This window comes from Neovison vison, chromosome 11 (genome assembly GCF_020171115.1).
Source record: "Neovison vison isolate M4711 chromosome 11, ASM_NN_V1, whole genome shotgun sequence".
Lineage (NCBI taxonomy): Eukaryota > Metazoa > Chordata > Mammalia > Carnivora > Mustelidae > Neogale > Neogale vison.
In genome coordinates, this window is record NC_058101.1 from 196491564 (window position 1) to 196510737 (window position 19174).

At 38.9% G+C, this 19174-nt stretch overlaps 1 protein-coding gene across 26 annotated transcripts in view; it reads left to right on the plus strand.

The window, feature by feature from the left end:
* SORBS2 (sorbin and SH3 domain containing 2) overlaps positions 1–17331 on the plus strand; it is a 344555-nt gene extending 327224 nt beyond the window's left edge. For 25 of the 26 annotated variants that reach the window (XM_044225573.1, XM_044225572.1, XM_044225571.1 and 22 more), the window contains 3 exons: positions 9566–9615; positions 13458–13564; positions 15148–17331. In XM_044225573.1, the coding sequence (XP_044081508.1) occupies positions 9566–9615; positions 13458–13564; positions 15148–15209 (219 nt within the window). In that variant the 3' untranslated portion in view covers positions 15210–17331. The remainder of the gene's footprint in view (positions 1–9565; positions 9616–13457; positions 13565–15147) is intronic. The other variant, XM_044225576.1, reaches the window with a different exon arrangement.
* Positions 17332–19174: the final 1843 nt, after the last annotated feature.

Consider the following 19174-nt stretch of genomic DNA (forward strand, 5'->3'; position numbering starts at 1 on the left):
TTCATTCTCCCTCCACCTCTGTCTCTGACCTGAACTCCACACTTTCTCAGACTCCCCAGTCCTACTCTCCCCCCCTCCTCCCCAAATACCCTTACCAACAGGAGATATATTCACCAAAACTAAAGGTAACTGCATCCTGAGTGTGGTTTTTTGCATGTCTTTAAATGAATTTTGTTCATTAGCTGTATTTAGATTTGTGCCATCTTACAAGTTCTAAAATGCCATGGAAATATTGGTTGCTAACTTTTAACATCATTGGCATGGCCTCTGTCCAAACCTTTAAAAGATACACTTACATAACAGCTATACCCAGATTGAGGAGTAAAACAAACAAAAATGTATATATAAGAATAAAAAGTAATCACTAGATTTTATTTATTTATTTATTTTGAGAAGCATCCCATTCAAAGACATCAACTCTGTTGCTTGTCATCCTCTGTCCCTTCTCAGCGGGCTCATTGCCTCCTACGTGTCCTGCCCATCAGCGGGTTCAGCAGAGCCCGAGGGTAGGAAGATCTTTGGCACTGTCTTGAGTGCCAAGACACTTTTCTTCCACAAAATGGAAGTAGGTTAATGAGGGTTGCGGGAACGACACTTTTCTGTGAACAGTTCACAAATCACCCAACTCTGAGTAGTGCAGCTGGCAGCCCTACTGGGTTTTCAACTCCCTGTAAGGATACCGTGAAAAAAGATGTCCAACAAAATTAGTGGCTGGCCCTGGAAAGGGATTTAACCACAGCAGGAATGAACCCATCACAGGAGAGTTCTGGTTCTACAATCAGAATGATCTTGAAATCTCTTCCTTTACACAAAAGGTGACAGACGTCAGATAATAACCCATCCTCACCTCCAGCCTTTGGAAATTGAAATGGGAACCTCTGCCGTTAAGTGAAAACACAGAGGTTGTGGTAGAGTCGAGTTTCTCTGCTAGGAAGCACCAACACCCAACTCCGGAGAAATGCCGTCTGCACAGTTTTCCAAACTCCCATCACTGCCTCCATCCCCTCCAATAGTCCAGTAATGTGAATTCATCTTACCGATGAAGGGAATTTTTGAAAAAGTGAAATAGCTTAAAGACTAGATGCTCTCTACCCTTCGTGGTTTCATTGTGGCTGGTGTGAAATAATTAGGAAATTTTAATAATAATAATAGTAATACTTCAGATAATATCTAAGACTAAGAATTTGCCTTTCCTCCACTCTTTCTGTGGTTTTCATTTTAAGGCCAAAGTATTTCTTCCTTGCCTTTCCCTTACTTGTTCTTTAGCCCTTAAACTTCGTCAATACATGGAATTGGACCTCTCTAATTTATTCCTCTTTGAAGAATTTACTTATTTGAGAGAGAGAGAGAACAGGCAGGCAAAGCAGCAAGCAGAGGGAGAGGGAGAAGCAGGCTCCTCCCCTGAGCAGGGAGCCTGACTGGAGGCTCGATCCCAGGACCCTGGGATCATGACCTGAGCTGAACGCAGACGCTTAACCGACTGAGCCACCCAGGCACTCCGTGAACTTCTCTAACTTAGAGAGATGACGATCTCGCCATTGTAGTCTCAAGGACAAAAACCAGGATTTACACAGGTTTATTCTGCTACAAGAACCATGCTCAATCTCATACACACATTAGGTTTCAGTTTGTAGAATGCTATGAGAGAACGGAGATATTCACAACAATCATGTTTTCCAAGGATACTTTCATAACTATATCAAATAACTAACTGCAGAAAAATGGAACAATTTTTTCCCTCTATTTTATCTTACTCGAGAGCAAATGAGCATTATAAATCCCTCACTGAGCTTTTCGAAAACCTTATAAATCGATTTTTTCCATTCATGGGAAGAATATAAGTTGGCTGAAGTTATCTGTGCTTGTAAATATGGAAGCAAACTGAATCAGCAGCAACGTTCAGGCCATTATTATAGTTTAACCCCACGTCTGACACTGATAAACTGGGCTGGCTTGAGTCTTCTAAGAAGGCTGCCTGTTTCTTCCATGTCAAGAATGTTACGAGTTACACTCATTACAAAGCCACCCTGCACTAAAAGCAAAGACGATATCAAATTTTAATAATGTTTTAGTAGATATGGCATAGTATGCATGAAATCATTAAAATACTTTTATCAACCCCTACCCACCATTGTTTTACTTAGTGCATGCTAACTTAATGCAGTTTTAGTCTCATATTTTCTGAGGCAATGTAAGTCTTTCACATACAATCTAAAATCCTTCCTAAAAGAAAAATTCACCAAGACTTTATAGATGACAGAAGATTGAAATGTACATATACATGATGAGCGATATATAAATCAGAATTCAATATTTTCTCTAGTCTTTTGAGCATCCTTTTTGTAAATAGTGGTTTTTCATACTAGAAATGATCATAATTCTCTATTCCTTTATAAGCTGAACTTCCCCTTCCAGCTAAGAGACTTATGGCGTGTGGACTCAAATTGCAGTGTAAGCTCTTTATGAAAAGACAGAGATATTCATCTTTGGGTGTCTTCCAAGATACATTGTGGGCCCCTAAGGAAGACTGCTCACTCTAACACCATCCCACCAGAAAGTAATCCCCTTGAGCACAGTTCCGACATGGAATTAAGCACTAATTCTTCCTAATATGTCCAGATGATCTTTCTGGCTGTTTATCCACATCAAGCCAACAGCTAAATGTTTTTTCTCTATGAGCCTTAATGTTCATAGAATCCCTGTATTAGTTGAGATTGGGGCAGCTTCTGCACCAGGAAATAATTATAGCTTAAACAATGTACAAGTATATTTCTTTTATGCATGAAGGTAGGGCATCTAGGGTTGGTAGGTGACTCCATAGTCATCAGGAAATGCCATTTTATTTTAGCACATCATCTTCCTCAATGAGAAGTTTCCACTGCATGGCCCAAAGTGGCTGCACCAGCTCCAGCAGTCCCTTCCTACTGCATATATCCCATCTGTCAGAACTTATCACATGAGCACATCTTGACACAAGAAAGGCTGAGAAATAGACTTTATTCAGAATGTCCAAGTCCCTGTTAGGATTCTGTTACAGAGGATGGACAAAGAAGAGAATGAATACTGGAGAACATCAAGCATTCTCTGCCATAACCCCTATTGAAAAATATTTAATGCATTTCTTATCTAGAGACTGCAGATGTGAGGTCAATTATTACTAATTATTATAAAAAAATTCCTCAGTGAGAGTTAACAAAACCACACACTTTTCTTTAAAAAAAAAAAAAAAAGTCTTTTAGTCCTACTGAAATTCCTGTAAGCATATTGAATACTTGCCTAACAGTTTGGACACGTGGTAGATCTTGTCTACTCCTGGAAAGAAAATAAAGCATACTCACACAAAAAAGCTTAGTTGGTTCACTGTCGTATTAAAAATCTTCCTTTGAAAGAATGCCAAGATAGTCACAAGATGGAGTCAGGACAATATTCAGTATTTCGTGATATTTTACCATTTTTTCCCAAAAAGCCATGCTTTCTCCCGATGTGTTTTGTTAGAAAATGTGCCCCTGAACAATGATTGAGACTTTTTATGAAACTCGGTGGGTATTAAGAGATATTTCCCTCTATCTTACCTTGCATCTGGTCGAATAAGCACAAAGGAAATAGGTCAGTTCTGAGGCTGTCTTGAACCCCATTGTTAAACATTCTTGTATGTGTTCTTAGCCGTCAACATTGCACTCAAACATCTTCTTGATGCCAGCTTCTCTCCATAAGTCTCTCTCTGCTCTGCCTGTTGAGTTCCTTCTGAAAGCAGCACTTGCCGCCTGTGGTGTGAAAACTGTGGGCAGCCGGAAGAGCTGTCTGTGGGCTAACTGGTAAACCCTTCCCGCTCTGCAACCATTCAAGTTTGGCATGCTGCGTGTGCATGAAAAAGCAAAAGAGGAAAGCTCCTCCTGAAGGCTGTAGAACGAGGACAAGAACTAATTAACTTCTTATGGATTTTCCAGGCTGACTTAAAAAGTGAGATATTTGTCTTGGGTAAGCCTCCGCGTAGCCCAGTGATGTCTAGGAGATCCTGCGGCTCGCCTGTCAGAGGGCTCAGCAGTTCCCACAGGGTAGGGTCAGAACACCCCCTCTGGGGCCGGGCACGCTGGCCACCCGTCCTCAGTAGGCTGGCTCTTCCTTCGTTGTCGTTGCTGTGCTTTGCCCCTAAAGTAGAGCTAGAAATACCCCTGAGATGAGGGGACCATGATGATGGGCTGTGAAATCAGATCAACTCGAAAATCCTATCTTGTCTTTGGGCAACGTGTTTCCCTTTTACGTCTGTACGTGTCAGCTTTTTAAACACCAAAATACAGGATGACACACTCATCAGACAAGTAAGGGTGTAGTTAATATATGTTGTCTTCTCCAGCCATCTCAGGCTTCCATGTTCTCTGTCGGTCGCTGCTTTCCTTCCAGTCACCATTTTTAGTGCAAAGAATAAAGCAGTTGCTAATCGTATATGGGACTCACACACTTCCAGTAATGTTTGCTTCTGTGGCTTTCAGTTTACTTCGATTTTTTTTTCTTGAATCCATGATCCTTGTTGCAAAAATATCTGGTTGCTCTGGCAATGTGTGCTGCATTTGCTCCACGATCCTTTTTAAGCCTAAACCAGAGACTGGAGGGTATTTCAGTACTCCTGTCTTTTGACAGCTCTGATGGAACTTGAAGGTGAAATTACCTTTCCCTGTAACTCTTTAGCTCTGTTCATATAAATGGGTTCAAATGGGACGATCAGTTCTGAAGAAGGCAGCCAAGGCATTTGGGGATTTCTGTCTCTGCAAAAGTCTGTCTTTTCACCATTTTTATTTGATAAACGCGGGTTTCACCTTACCTGGTCTACTACGGGACTGTGGTTTCCCAATCGCTAAGGGTGCGATTGGTTGTAAAGAAGATTTCCTTTTCCACTTTCAAAAAATGTAGCTCTCTCTGTTTCTGCCATGTTTGTGCTTTTAGCTGGCATCATGAGCCATCACTTTGTTTCTGAGGCAGAGATTTGGGTTGCCGTAGAGAAAGAGGAATGTTGATTTGAAGATATTCTGTGTCTCACTCACAGAAGGGCCTTCCAGAGCCAAAACAAAAAGGAGGATTTTTTCCACAATTCATATGGCCTGGCCATAAATTTCCCATGGGTCAGTGAGATGCTATGTTTTAGGTCACCTCAAGGTTTTTTTCTTTGCCAGATTTTTACATTATGTACTTATAAGTTCTATGTGTTCATGGGGAACATAAATATTCTGTATTCCTTAGATTCATGCTAAGTTGTATGTCATAATTTGAGAAGGAAAAATAAGGCTATCAACATAAACATGGGATTGTTGTTAGGAGAATTCTATCGAATTCTGGTGGGCAAGTACTACCACTAACATTTTATGGAAAAAAATTCGACTGAAGAACTCTAGAAGTGCTTATAACTCTTTCAAATACTCTTCCACATTAGTACTTAAAGTAACAGTCAATTCTCATTAAGAATTACCAAATACTAAATATAGCTAAACCCCAGAAATGCCTCTGCAGAAACATGGTAGACAGATGGGTTCTGGACTGACTGCATCTCCCTGTCTGAGCTAGGGAAGTATATGGTTTACTATAATCAGAGATTCTAGGATATTCCAGACTGGTTCCCTTAGGAGCAGTGGGCTGGTTCTGGCTTCGAATATTAGCATGTGTTTAAACTTGTCTCATTTGTATCCACTTTTGATAACCTTAAAAAAAAGCTAAAGGGCGGGGAGGGGGGAGGGAATTGTTACATTGTCAAGGGAAAAAAGTTAAATATTTAGGATTCCTTGAAAACAACCTGGTGCTTCACTGGGTTTTCTCACTTTTATTGTATTCTTCAGACACATGTAAGTCTCTCTGAATGTCACAAATGTATATGCTATATTGATCACAAAACTGTTAAGAAATTATGAGTAATGAGCAGAGTTAAAATAGAAGCACGGACCCAAAATACTGGTGGCCAAAAAGCAATCCTTTCTCAAAAATTTAAAATGTGGGAAGGGAAGTACATAGAAAAACAGATGGATATCTATTCCACAACACTCCGTGGTCTTTAAAATACCTTTTCAAAATGAATGCAGGCTGGAGGGACTTTGTAGAGCGATCCCGAGGTATTTTAGCATGTTGCTGCCACTCCTCACCACTTGGGGGCAATAGAGTGCAGATCCAGGACAGATCTCTTCTCAAGATTTGTGTCCTTGGAGTTCTTACAGCGGAGTGGGGGGAAGGCAAAAGATAGTCTCCTAAGATAATTTCCTTGAGTATCCTTAGAGAACATAAACACTGGCCTAGAGGACAAAATGAGGGTGCTGATTTTAACCAACTTAGGCCATCTATTCCATCCATCAGAGTAATTCAAGAAAGTGCCAGTCAAAATTGCAATTGTTTCTTCTTTCTACTTATTTGTGATATTAAGAAATGATCTTTGAGTTTGGGTTTCCTGATCTAAAAAATGAAGCTGAACGGTTAGTAGGATTGTTTTTACATGACTGGAACACTTGAGAATTAATCGATCCGTGTGAGCTATCTCGGCTCTCCGACAAGAGAGGGTTAAGGTTGATGATGGCACCTATACGTAACAGAAGAAATGTATCTGTGGAAATGTGGTTTCCTCCATGGATTTCCCGAGAGGGACAAGATTTTAATCTCCGTCTTGGCCAACTCTGATTTTAGAGATAATGAAGCTGAGGTGCATATCCAAATTTACACTGTCAACACCCACACCAGAAAGACAAAAAGGTGCCCTCATGAACAGCTGTGAGTGCCACTTTTTCATCTATTAACCAAATACGCTTAAAATAAATGAATTCAAATACTGTAACTAGTCATCTTTCCTCAACACTGGTTCCTCACTCTCCAGATTCACATGGAGATGATTCCTGTTAAGATAACCTTAGAAAAATTCTAGAAGTCACCATCATCTTAATAAAGGCTATGATAAATCTTGGCCTGAGCATATGAACAGTATAGAGACCCAGGAAATCAAAGAAGAGGGTGAGGAGTGTGGTTCTCTTAAAGGCTGCAGAGGAAAAGAAAGGACATATTGGGAGGGGTTGATAAAAACAGGAACATTGCTGGCTGGCACACCCAGGAACACGACTCCTTGAGACGTAGACACCTGTGGCATTAATGGAGCCACATAATTCTAGCAACAGCCCGATGTGCATAATTGTCAAAGGGGCGATTCACTTAAATTACTTATGATGTGAGTCAAATTAAAGGACTTAAAAGTAGTAGAATTATAATGATGACAAGGAAAAGGTTCTATATGGACTTTCAAAGTAGATTGTTTGGTATCAAAGAACAATCTGATTTTTAAAGTCGTAGTCACATTTTAACATAAGAGATCAATGAAATTAGACTAACCAGTTGTACCAAGCCTTGGATGCCATGATGGAAAAGTCAAACTTTGACTCAACTTAAACATACTAGAATGATTTAAACATGTAGAAAGAGCACAATGAAATATATTTTATAAAACATTTTTCTTTGAAGATAAGAACAGATAATCAGATAATATTTTCTTATTTATAACTGTGCTATGCACTGTAAAGGGCGCTATGATGTTCTGTGAGACCAGAGCATCTGTCCTGGTATATGCTTTGAAATACAGCATTTTCCATTTTTTTAAATTACATTTTTATAATTTTTTGAGTGACTAATAGGAGCTTTTTCACTATCATGTGGCTTGAACATATAATCTTTGGCAAGAAATTTTACTCCTGGAAATGTGCTTTAAATGATCCAAAGCAAGAAAATAACTCTTTGTATAAAAATATTTATAGCACTTTTGCTCAAGATAGTGAAAAAAGGCTAGACCAACCTCCACTTCTAAAACAAAAAAAGAGGAATCTTTAAGAAATCTAAAAAATATTTCCACACTTATGTGAAGGAACATTATTCTGTAGTGATTTAAAATGCAAAAGAAGACTGGAAAAGTATTATAAAATATTAATAGCAGTCAATATACATATATCTTATTCCTGCATGAAAGTTATTTATGTGTGATTGGACAAGAATTTTAAAAATTTAATAGGGTATAAGCTTATGGTTGACTTGTATTTATTTTACATATATTTATTTTTATTCATTTCTTATTTATATATAACATAGAGTTACTCAATATATTTCTATTGAATTAAATGGACAACAAGGCTAGAAAATAGTTTAGTCTTCATAATTCTTAAAATCGTGTATTTTATTTCAATAATAGATACATTGTCAGTAACTTTATATTGACTTAAAGAAGTATTGAACTCTTAAGTCATGCATGTGTTCAATAATTCTTATCCACTCTTTAGTCTTAAGTTTATACATTCCATGCACAGACTGTTGAGTGAAGTTTCTAAGAATAGTGTGAGTAAACTTCCAATAGATTGACGGCTTCAAGTTTTAGTAACATAAATATTTAGTCTTATGCTAGAGAGTTTGGATAGGAAGGGAGTGAATAAAGGATTTAGGAAGGAGAGCAGATTATAGACTCAGACTGAAAGAAACCCCAGATTTCCTCATGCATTCTTGGACCAGGGGGAGTTCTATGGACAATTTGCAGAGGAAAACTCCCAGTCTGTCAGTAATCCATTCAGAATTCTGGGACCCAGGAATTGGCCCTGGTATCTACAGACATGGACTTACTAACTAATTCAATAGTCATCAAGAGGAGGATGATTTTGAAATGTGTTATGAAATAATTGTAATGCTTTTCTTTTCCTGAAATAGTAACATTTAGGTAGTTGGTATAAACAATGTCGAGTTTACATATTCAGCAAACATATTAACTTTCATTCGTTGCAATATTTATGTGGATATATGGGATGCTAAGGTTTGTCATTTCCAATATTATAAGTATCTATTACAGATACTGGTCTTGATGCTTAGTTTAAAAAGAAAGGAAACTCTTTTGAGAGTTCAGTGCACTGGAAATTTCTACCAATATTTCTCTTCTAAGGTAAAATGTTACATGTTACCTGGATATTGTTTGTTACATTCTATTTAAAGTTCTCTGTTTTCTCTTTTTAAAAATGCATGTGTTCTCTCCACATTGAGAACAGAGAGTGTTAATTCCAATGTAGCATGGGATGTCTGCCTATCTATATTTTCATCCGTACTGTACGTGAAAATGTTGTCTGTGAAGGAAAAGCAGAATGAATGTGGATACTTTGCTGTTAGACTAAATGTGGCCTATTTTCTGCTTGTTTGAGAAAACTCTGAGGAATAAGGTTGTATGAAGGTGTCCAGACTTCCCATTCTGGTGGTTTGGTGTCTATGTTCTTGCCATATTCCTGGCCTTTGAAAAATCAATGGGACTAAACCCTGACTTTTCCTTAATGCTTGAGCAGACTAGACTCTAGATACATTCAAAACATTTGAACCTTGGTTATTTTAATTTAATGCAAAGCATCCTTCAAAATATTTCAATTATTAATCCTGCAGAACCCCTTTATCTGTTTTTTTTCCTTCCTCTTGGTTTTTTACAACAGGAAATATTAAATGTCAAGAAAAGTACCATGCCATTATCCAAATTATTTTTTACTTAGTACCAGTTTAAACACTGATTACATTGAAAATCATTTCATTTCAGCCACAGCGTCCTGTGTTTACTCATGAAAACATTCAAGGTGGGGGGGAACCGTAAGTATTCTTCTTATCTTCTAAGTTCGAGACTGACTTTGACCTACAAAATAGACAATCGATGTACTAAAACAGAGTCCTGTTCAGTTTTGCAAATGAGAGAGAACAACCTAACACGAGGCTCTTTGATGAAGAGAAATTACAACGCTCTCCATCTTTCATAACAGAGAGCAGAAGTTCATTTTGGAAAGAAACCTGTGATTTTGGGTAGAAGACTGATTTACACACCCAGAAAAACCTTCCAATGTTCCGGTGATGCCCAAGATTTATCAATCTGCCTCCCTCTCTGTTCCACTCAGCATGTGAATTCTAGTTACCACAGCTTGAAAGACACAGAAATGTCCTAACATTGTCTGTACACATATTTGAAGACTAGAAGAATGTCAAAGTAGACCAGAAGTGATAAGTTAGTAATGCAATTCCAGAGTTCCATTCTTACACTGGTCTTTAGAAATGGCAGTGTATTAAGACCTTCGATGTCATTCAGCTCAATGCCTTTCCACACTTTCTAACTCCCTCTCCTTTCTGACCTACAAGTCAGTTTCAATTGAAGGTATCACACATTGTCTTTAAGATTCTCTTTCTGTGTGTGTCTCTTTCCATTCCGTTTTGCCCATCACAGATGTTCAGAGGCTATCTAGTTCCTACTGCCTACTGCCTAGTCTCAAAGTCAGGAGTTAGACCCCTGGGAAGGAGCAAGGAGGGAACTAAACCTCGTCAGGCAGACCCAAGCCCCAGCAGAACCTCCCTCTGGCCCACTGCCCATGCTCTGCTCAGCCAGGGCCTAACTTGTCAGCAAGGCCAGCTGGGGGCCCTGGTGCCTTCTCACCACAGACTCCCTCCTCCTCGGAGACCTGGCCCTGAGCTAACAGCATGCTCTCAGAAATCATCTCTCACCTCTTACCAGGTGCATCCAGAAAGCTCTCCTCCTTAGGGAAAAGCTTAGGTGAAGAACAAGCTGGAAGTAAGAATCCCTTAAAGTTTCATTTAACTGGGGAAAAAAAATATCCAATAAGACTTGTAATTCTGAAGTTTGGGTTTGTTTCCTTATTCAAGCAGATGACAGGAACACATCACAAAAAAGTAAATTCCAAGCCTGTCCAGGTCTGTTGCATTACCAACACATTGTATTAAGCAGCTTTAAGGAGCTTATGAATTGATAGGTATATTGTGTTTTACCGTTTCATGTCCTATAAAGCTAATACTTCCACTACCCAAATGTGTGGCCATTTGGGTTATTTATCAAACCACAGAGCTCACAGGTGGGAAAAGGCATGTCTGAGGCCCTGCTATGGGCATTAGAAAACATCCTGTACTAAATTTCTATCTGCTGAGTGGATTATGGGGTGTCACTAAATCGCTTTCATGTAAAAACTAGATTGGAGCACAAATAGGAACATCGTGTTATAAGGTTGCCGCAATTCAGAATTAGGATGAAACACGTTCTTGGAAAAGTTGCAGGTTTATAGAGAGAGCGTTGAGCTTGGCTGAGCATTTCTTATTTAAAAGACAAATTTCTTTTTGAAGCACCTTGATGCCATCACCCTCATTCATTTCACCAACACATCCTTCAAAACATTTTAATTGTAATTTAGCTCCATTTCCTGTCGTGCAACACTGATTTTGAAAGCCAACAGAGGCAGGGGGTTTTCCGGGAAGGTTTGTTTATGTTTCCATGAAACTCCATTTTTTTTTTTTTTTTTTTTTGGTGGCCTAATTAAACCCAAATGGTAAGTAAATTTTGACAAGCACACTGGTTTTTGTCATACCAAAGTGAAGTAGGAGTTTGTGCCAATTTGGGGATTTTTTTTTTTTTTTAAGCTCTTGGAACCTTAAGATTCCTCCAGCATCTAGGGTTCGATGGCCTTAAAGAGGCTTTTCTCCATATGAGGTTGGACAGCGCCTGAGGGAGGGAAGGCCTGGAAAGCCCAGTCAGAGAATCGGTGTTTCCCAAAGTGAGAGCTTTAATGTACATCCACTGAATTAACAGCCCAGGAAGGACTGTCTCCCTCATTGGAAAAGGGACCAAGTTGAAATCAACTTCCCCATATGAATATACAAATGCTACCGCCCCCTTCACCTAAGCAGCCTCAAAATCAAATCCTTAAAGCAAACAAAAAAAAAAATTTGTTTACTCCAACCCTGGCTGGCCCTATTGCAAACATCCAAAATAAGCAGTATTGGTATTTAACCTCTCCCTGTCTTTTTATTTTATTTTTTCCTTTAACCACGGCCCTGGGAATCTGGCTACTTTTCTCTGTCCTTCGCCGCAGTCAGAATCCTTTCCCAACACAAGACATCAGATGCCCAATTTCAAAAGAGTATAAAAGGCGGAAAAGATTTTCTAGGAAGACAAATATTAACGGAAAGAAATCTCTAATGTTGTGATTACCGGGTTTGGTGCCAGCCAGGGTAGATGATGTATTCTAGGAGATGATGTTCTCTCCCAGACATCACCCCCACGCCCAACCCCTGCCAGAAGCCAACTTTATCTGGGTCCCCCAATCTGAAAAAGTTCATGGACAGAGAGGGAAGCACATGGAGCCATGTCCCAGATTTACGACATGCTTGAGTTCAAATGATAGGAAAATTTTGTTCCACCAAAATGTGATTTTCTGACTCAATGAAGTAATTAGAAATAAATCATTCTTGTCCCAGCAGTATTCAACATTATCTACTTTCTAAAGTTGACTTAAAAAAGAAAAATTCAGAATACCCTGAAATGCGGTTCTTATTACCATATATTGGCAGAATTACATAACTGTTAGAAGAAACAGCAAAAACAAATTCACTGATTTTTTTTTAATCCCCCTCATGATACTGGTAATATTTTAGTGGTAATATGAAGTTTTCATGTACCTGCATATCCAATGCTTCCTGAGCTGCACAGCTGCTAGAATTTGTGTTTTTACTTTCCAAAATGTCAGTTTCCATTAATATGCATTAAAATACATACTATTTTGTTACTACAAATTCCATTTTACTGATCAGTGTCCCCAAAATAAAGACTCTCGACAAATTCACACAGAGAAACGAAAGTGGTAGCATTCTATCAGTAATTCCTTTTCATGTAAAATTATTTCCAGGGAGAGTTTCCACATCAAACACAATTTCTCCAGGACCCATTTAAAAAAGAAACTTATATACATAATCTACTGTTTGCTATTGACTCAGTCATCACTGAGTGCAGAATTCATCTGCTTGACTTCACAGGTGAATTACAGCAGATTTTCAAATTGTAAATCCTCACAAACACTGATTCAAACTATGAAACTAAACTGCTTTAAGGAATTCCTATTGGTGAAAAAAATAGCTTTCTATTTTACAGTAATCCCCACATAGCGATTTAGAAGACATGTCTGAAATAGTTTGTATATCTCCATTTAGAACCATTGAAAATTCAACATGGAAGTTGCAATTATTTGCTTTTGATTATGGCCAACTAAAACAATAATCCCTTCTCGTTACATCCCTGAATAATGTACACATCACTTCTTTTATATTCTGTGCTATTATTTAATGCCCTCATGGTATCTGTCATAGGCAACTGGAATGCAGGTCTGATTTATAAGTGTCAAAATGTTTTAATCCAACTTGTGGGTATTACGACCTTCCACAATTATTCCTCCTTGTAGTTTTAAAATGCTATCAGAGTGATCTAAACCCCATGAAAGCCCAAATATTTCTGTTTACATTATATGTTTACCAAAGACTTACACTATCAAGTTTCACGTATTAATAAGGATAGAAATGTTAAAAGTGAAGTGACTATGTACAATCTTCTGTAGTTTCCCAAAGGTGTAAAGATTTGTCTTTAAACACATCCATTTGTCCTGTTTAAGGTTTCAGGCTCTGTATAACTATACTCCTAGGAATGAAGATGAGCTGGAGCTCAGAGAAAGTGACGTCATTGATGTGATGGAGAAGTGTGACGATGGATGGTTTGTGGGTATGTGGACACTGCCTTTCAGATGCCTTGGGCCATTTTATAATTTGCTCGTGTTTGTCATTTGTGATAGTCAACCTTCCTTTGCTTTCATGGTGCCTCTGACCCTTCACGCATTACATATGCACCGTGTAATCCCAAGGCAACACTGCATCGCATTTTTTAAAGTAGGTTCCACACCCAGCATGGAGCCCAACGCGAGGCTTGAACTCACAACCCCGAGATCAAGACCTGAGCTGAGATCAAGAATCGGACGCTTAGCCAATTGCCCTGCATTGCATGTGTAATACGGTCTTCTGGTATATGTGATTTTCTGCTAGTTTTACTTTCAGTTCAACTGAGAGAAGAAAGTTGCTTTGGATAGCACCAACCAGGAAAGCCTGAGATCTAAGAACCATAACAACAGTGTTTTCCGAGATGAGAAATACTAACACCCTCTTCGGTGGACAATGTTAGGTGTCAGCAGTGGGGATCTAATTGGAGAAAACAAGATGAAGAAGTCTGCAATTCGTCTACTTACTAAGTCTGATGTTAAATAACCCTGAAAGTTCAATGATTCATCTTCATTTTAATTTCTGGTCGAAGTTGAGAGATGGTCTTACCTTCCTAAAAGAAGAATAGGGGGTACTGGATGGCTCAGTTGGTTGAGTGGCTGACCTGATTTCGGCTCAGATCATGATCTCAGGGTCATGAGATCAAGACCCACGTCAGGCTCCCTGCTCAGCGGGAGTCTGCTTGTGGAGTCTCTCTCTCCCTCTCTCGTGGCCCCTCCCCCTCTAATGCACACTCTCTCTCTCAAAAAAATAAAGCTTAAAAAAAAATAAGAGTAGAGCTCTTCTGAGAAAATATTTGTAGACAAGATCATATAATGGGGCGCACAGGAAAGAGGGAACAACGAAATATAGGCACAGGAGGACAAGAGAAGACAAGATGAAGGAAAGAGAGCTTTCTATAGACAGGCCATCCGTGGGGAAAATGATGAAAGTACGGAGGTCACATCCACAGCCATAAGCCTCTGCTTCTGTTCATAGAACTCTCCCATCCCGTGTGATCTCCCATGACATAATAAAACTGGAGGGTGACAGTGCCCCCCGTAATGCCATTAATGTTACACCCTGTTGAAGAGGGTGTCAGACTCCTGGCTCACCCTACACAGCCTTGCTGCTGGGCCATCCAGTCACACGGCCGGTCTCGACGTCCTCCCGAGAGTGTGCCACTCCTCCCTCTTGTCTGGCGTCCTTGGCCGTGGAGCATCGTCTCACTTACATTAAAACCCACTCACTGACATTAAAACCCACCTCCTCGCAGCGTGGTCTTTCGCTTCCGGCTGAGAGGCTGAGCGTCTCTGTCTAACCTGGGTGTGGGTGGGAGGGCGGCCTTCCAGCTGGAGAAACAATGAAGGCATCAGGCAGTTCAGATGAAACTGCTCCCTCTGTCTTCCTACCGTGTTCAAGGGAGCGCTTTCTCTTCCAAAGCCCTCAAGGCTTGCTTGCTTCATGATGGCTTGTAAGGGAAGAGTGTTCTAGCTCACATATATAAACCGATATTTCATCGTTATTCATTCCATTTATTGCTTCTATTTTCAGGAACCTCAAGAAGAACCAAATTCTTTGGTACTTTTCCCGGAAACTATGTCAAGAGGCTGTGAATCGCTGTCTCCCTACATTGCAAGACCCATTTCAGCACCACATCTGCAGACCCTTGCCTGAAAGAGCCCCCTCACCCCCCCGCACACACTGTCCTGCCTTCTGGTCTCCTCTAGAAGTCCCCCAGCCCTCCCACCTCTACCTGCCACCAAACCACCAGCAAAGGGACTGCCGCTGCCCAGCCCTGGGGAGGCTGGGGGCTTGCTTCTGCGTGAACATGCGTAGTCCTGACTTCTGCTCTAAACTTGGAAAAGTCGCTATGCGAGATCAGAGAGAAGATGGTTAGAGTTAGAAAGGGAGAAGTATTTGAGGCAAAAAAAAAAAAAAAAAGGAAATATCTGAAGAATCTCTCTAGTCCACTTTGAAAGGCTTTCTCCCCTCAGACAAGCAGAAATTGGTTATTCCTAAATGCTGTGGTTTGTGTTTTCACATTCTTAGCTTGGCAGTGTATTTTCCTTTCACGAGTTTGCCTAGTGTCCTGGTTTACACAACACGAAAAACTGTCCTTCGGCTATTGTTTGCCTGCACTTACATATTGTAATACGCACAGTGATTACAAAACCTAAAGCAAGCATAGGAAAGTTAATTCGGATGAGTGTGATTTTATTGATTGAATGTGAGTTTTCAAATAGGAGTCTTTTCCTGCAGTTTTTTTTTCTGTACTTTTTAGAAGTGCAAACCGTTAAGTGAACAAGAGCCTTTGGTAATAATCATGAGACTATAAGAGGTTTAGCTAGACTACAAAAAAAAAAAATCCAACAAAAAACAAAAACCTATTGTGTTGTAAAGTTGCATTGCTATTTTATATTAAAATGTAATAATCAGCATCATGAACAATGAGCTCTTAGTGTTTTATTTATCTGGTAAAATTTTAATGAAAGCAGTGTTAGTGAGAGGTGCAAAGAATTATTCTAATGTAGACACTTGAAAGTATCTGTAAGCAATATTCATAGGTAAGTTTTCACTGTGTGCACACATATACATTTGAGATTGTACGAGAACAGACAATCCATATGGTGTGTTGTACATTTTATGGAAATGTAAAGGAATCCCACACGTTATTTTATAGAAATAGAGTACTTCAGAAGCATCACAAGTATTATGGCTGGTTTTAGCAAGGATTATGATCAATACAATTATTTTTACTACGATAGTTATTTTTCTTCTATGGAACTCAGAATCCTGGCAACATTTGAGGACAGGAATATGTTGAGCCTGATTTTTCTGGTGTGTGTGAAATATTTCCTCGGAATCCATGAGGCACTTTCGGAAGCAATGTTAAATCCTTCAGGTTATGTTTTCTGCCCTGAAGTAGAAATTTACAAATTGGCTTTGGGACCTGAAAGATTTAACGTGGCTAACAGTGCCTGAACTACACATACCTTGAGAACTAGCTTTGTATTTCTTATGACTTTGCATAAGAACTATTCATATCTGGATCTTGAGCACCTTATAGATTAAACTTTTTATGGCATTTCTTCTGTGGACAGTGATTGATCTTTTCACAATGTATGTAGACTCCAGAATTTTGTACATACGTTTGCTCCTTTTTTTGTACAGACTATTTAGTTGTCGAGAAAAACGGAAATTTCCTAATTTGGTCTTTATCTTTCACTTTAAACTAAGCTAAAACACTTTCCAACAGATTATCCTTTACATATCCCACAGATCACAAGCACACCTTGATTGTGCAATTCTGTAAGATAGAATTTATGCAAACGTTTATGAACTTAAAAGATCTTAGCAGCCAAACTGAAATGTACTGATTACAGAGGAGTTTCATTCGTTAGAAGGTAAAGAAACATCTTCGAGTAGCCTACCTTGATAACTGTCAAGTTTGCAATCAGCTTTATATCTTAAAGGCTTTGGGTTTGAAATTAAGTCAACTGCATGCAGCTTTGCTGATAAATGAGTAATTATCCTTGATGCCATTTATGAGAAAAGATTTCAATATCTGTTGCCTGTCATATTTAAGAAAAATTACTGTTTCTACTCTCTGTATCTGATTTTAAAAGAAAAAAATGTTCATACCTGGCTTTCAGGTAATTGCCTTTGAATTCTTACAAGCGAAGGTCATTGTGTTTTTCTTGAATAGACACCTAATAAATTTTGCTTGGAAGTATACTTCAGTTTTCCTTTTTGACATTTATCCTTAAGGAAATTGTGTAGTTTACCTCAATTTCTTTGACACACCAAGAGAAAATGCATTTGTTCTATGTTCTCTTGATACACAAATGGAGAAAAGAGGTATATGCATCATCTCAGAGAAGAAATGTTCTTTAAACCTGCCACTAAGACTTGTTTGCTGAATACTCTTGGACTGAAAATTACTACTCAGCTAAAACAACACATAATATTTATGCCTCAAAAACAGCTATGTTTTCTAAGAAGAAGTTACTTGCAAGAGGTTATAAGCACTGTCTCAATTCAATCACCTTAAATTTTTAAAAATTCTTCCCCTAAAAAGCTTTATCACCACTGGCATGGCAGTCTCTCGTAAGACCCACAAGCTTTCAGGGAATTTTAAATTATATGCTTTACTCTCACACAAATAGTAAATAACTAGCTTTCCTACTTGGATCCTTTTTTCTTTTTAAAAAAATGTTTATTTAAATTTAATTTAATTAACATATGGTACATAATTAGTTTCAGGGGTAGAATTTAGTTATTCATCATTTGCATGTAACACCCAGTGCCCTTCTTAATATCCATCACCCAGGTACCCCATACCCCCACCTCCCCTCCCCTCCATCAACCCTCAGTTTATTTGCTAGAGTTAAGAGTCTCATGCTTTGCCTCACTCTCTGTTTTGGTCATGTTTTATTTTTCCTTCCCTTTCCCTGTGTTCATCTGTTTTCTTTCTTAAACTCCACATATGTTATTTGTCTTTCTCGGGCTGACTTTTTTCACTTAGCTTATTACCCTCTAGTTCCAACCACGTTGTTGCAAGTGGCTAGATTTCATTCTTTTTGACAGCTGAGTAATATTCCATTATATATTTTTTATATTCCATTACATACTTATATAAATATATTCCATTCCATTATATATAATTCCATTATATATTTCTGTGTATATATATATATATATATATATATATATAAATTGTGTATATACACACACACACATACACATACACACACACCCCACATCTTCTTTATCATACTTGGATCCTTTGTAACAGACCTTGGACGCTTGTGGCTCCATGTGTTTGCCTCCCCCCCACATCTTTGTCTCACATATTCAGAAACCTGTATATTTCTCTGTTAGCAATTCAGTTCTCAGGAGTGTTTTTGTCGTGTTGCTTCTCCTTAACGCCCCTCTTGATCTCTTCTATTTCAATGGAAAATTTCCACTGTATATTAGCTTTTCACTAAAATGTGTTCCCTTTGTGTGAAGAATATGCTCCAGAATATTCTTTTCAACGTGTTTCCATCAGAGCATTTGTGGGTCATTTAACTAGGTAAATCAGAACCCGATAAGATCAGGATGCTTGTCTGTGTGTACTCAGGTTGCTCCCCTGTTGCTCTCCTCCAGTGCATCTCTTGCCAAATGGTCAGCATTCTAAAAATATAAATCTGGGATTTTAACGGCACATGCATCAAAATCTAGATTTCCTCTTTTACTTGAGAATTAATACTTTGTGCTTCTCTGTAAAATCTGCTGAGATGCCACAGCAGCTTTACCAAAGCCCTGAGGTCAGAAACCCCTCTCCACCTTTGCAATTCGCTGAGACTTCTGTCACAGCCAACGAAGTACTGCTGTGAGGTCCAGAGCAGCAGCAGCCACTTGTGACCCTCCTGCCAGGCTTTCTCATTGTGGATGTCAGCATTCTGGATAGAATATTGAACTATTGTTTGCTTTAGAGTCATTTGATCCTCAGCAACACATCTTACTCAATTTTATGCCAATACACACTCTTCAACATACACCACAAATTACTTCCGGCATCTCATTTAGGCTACCG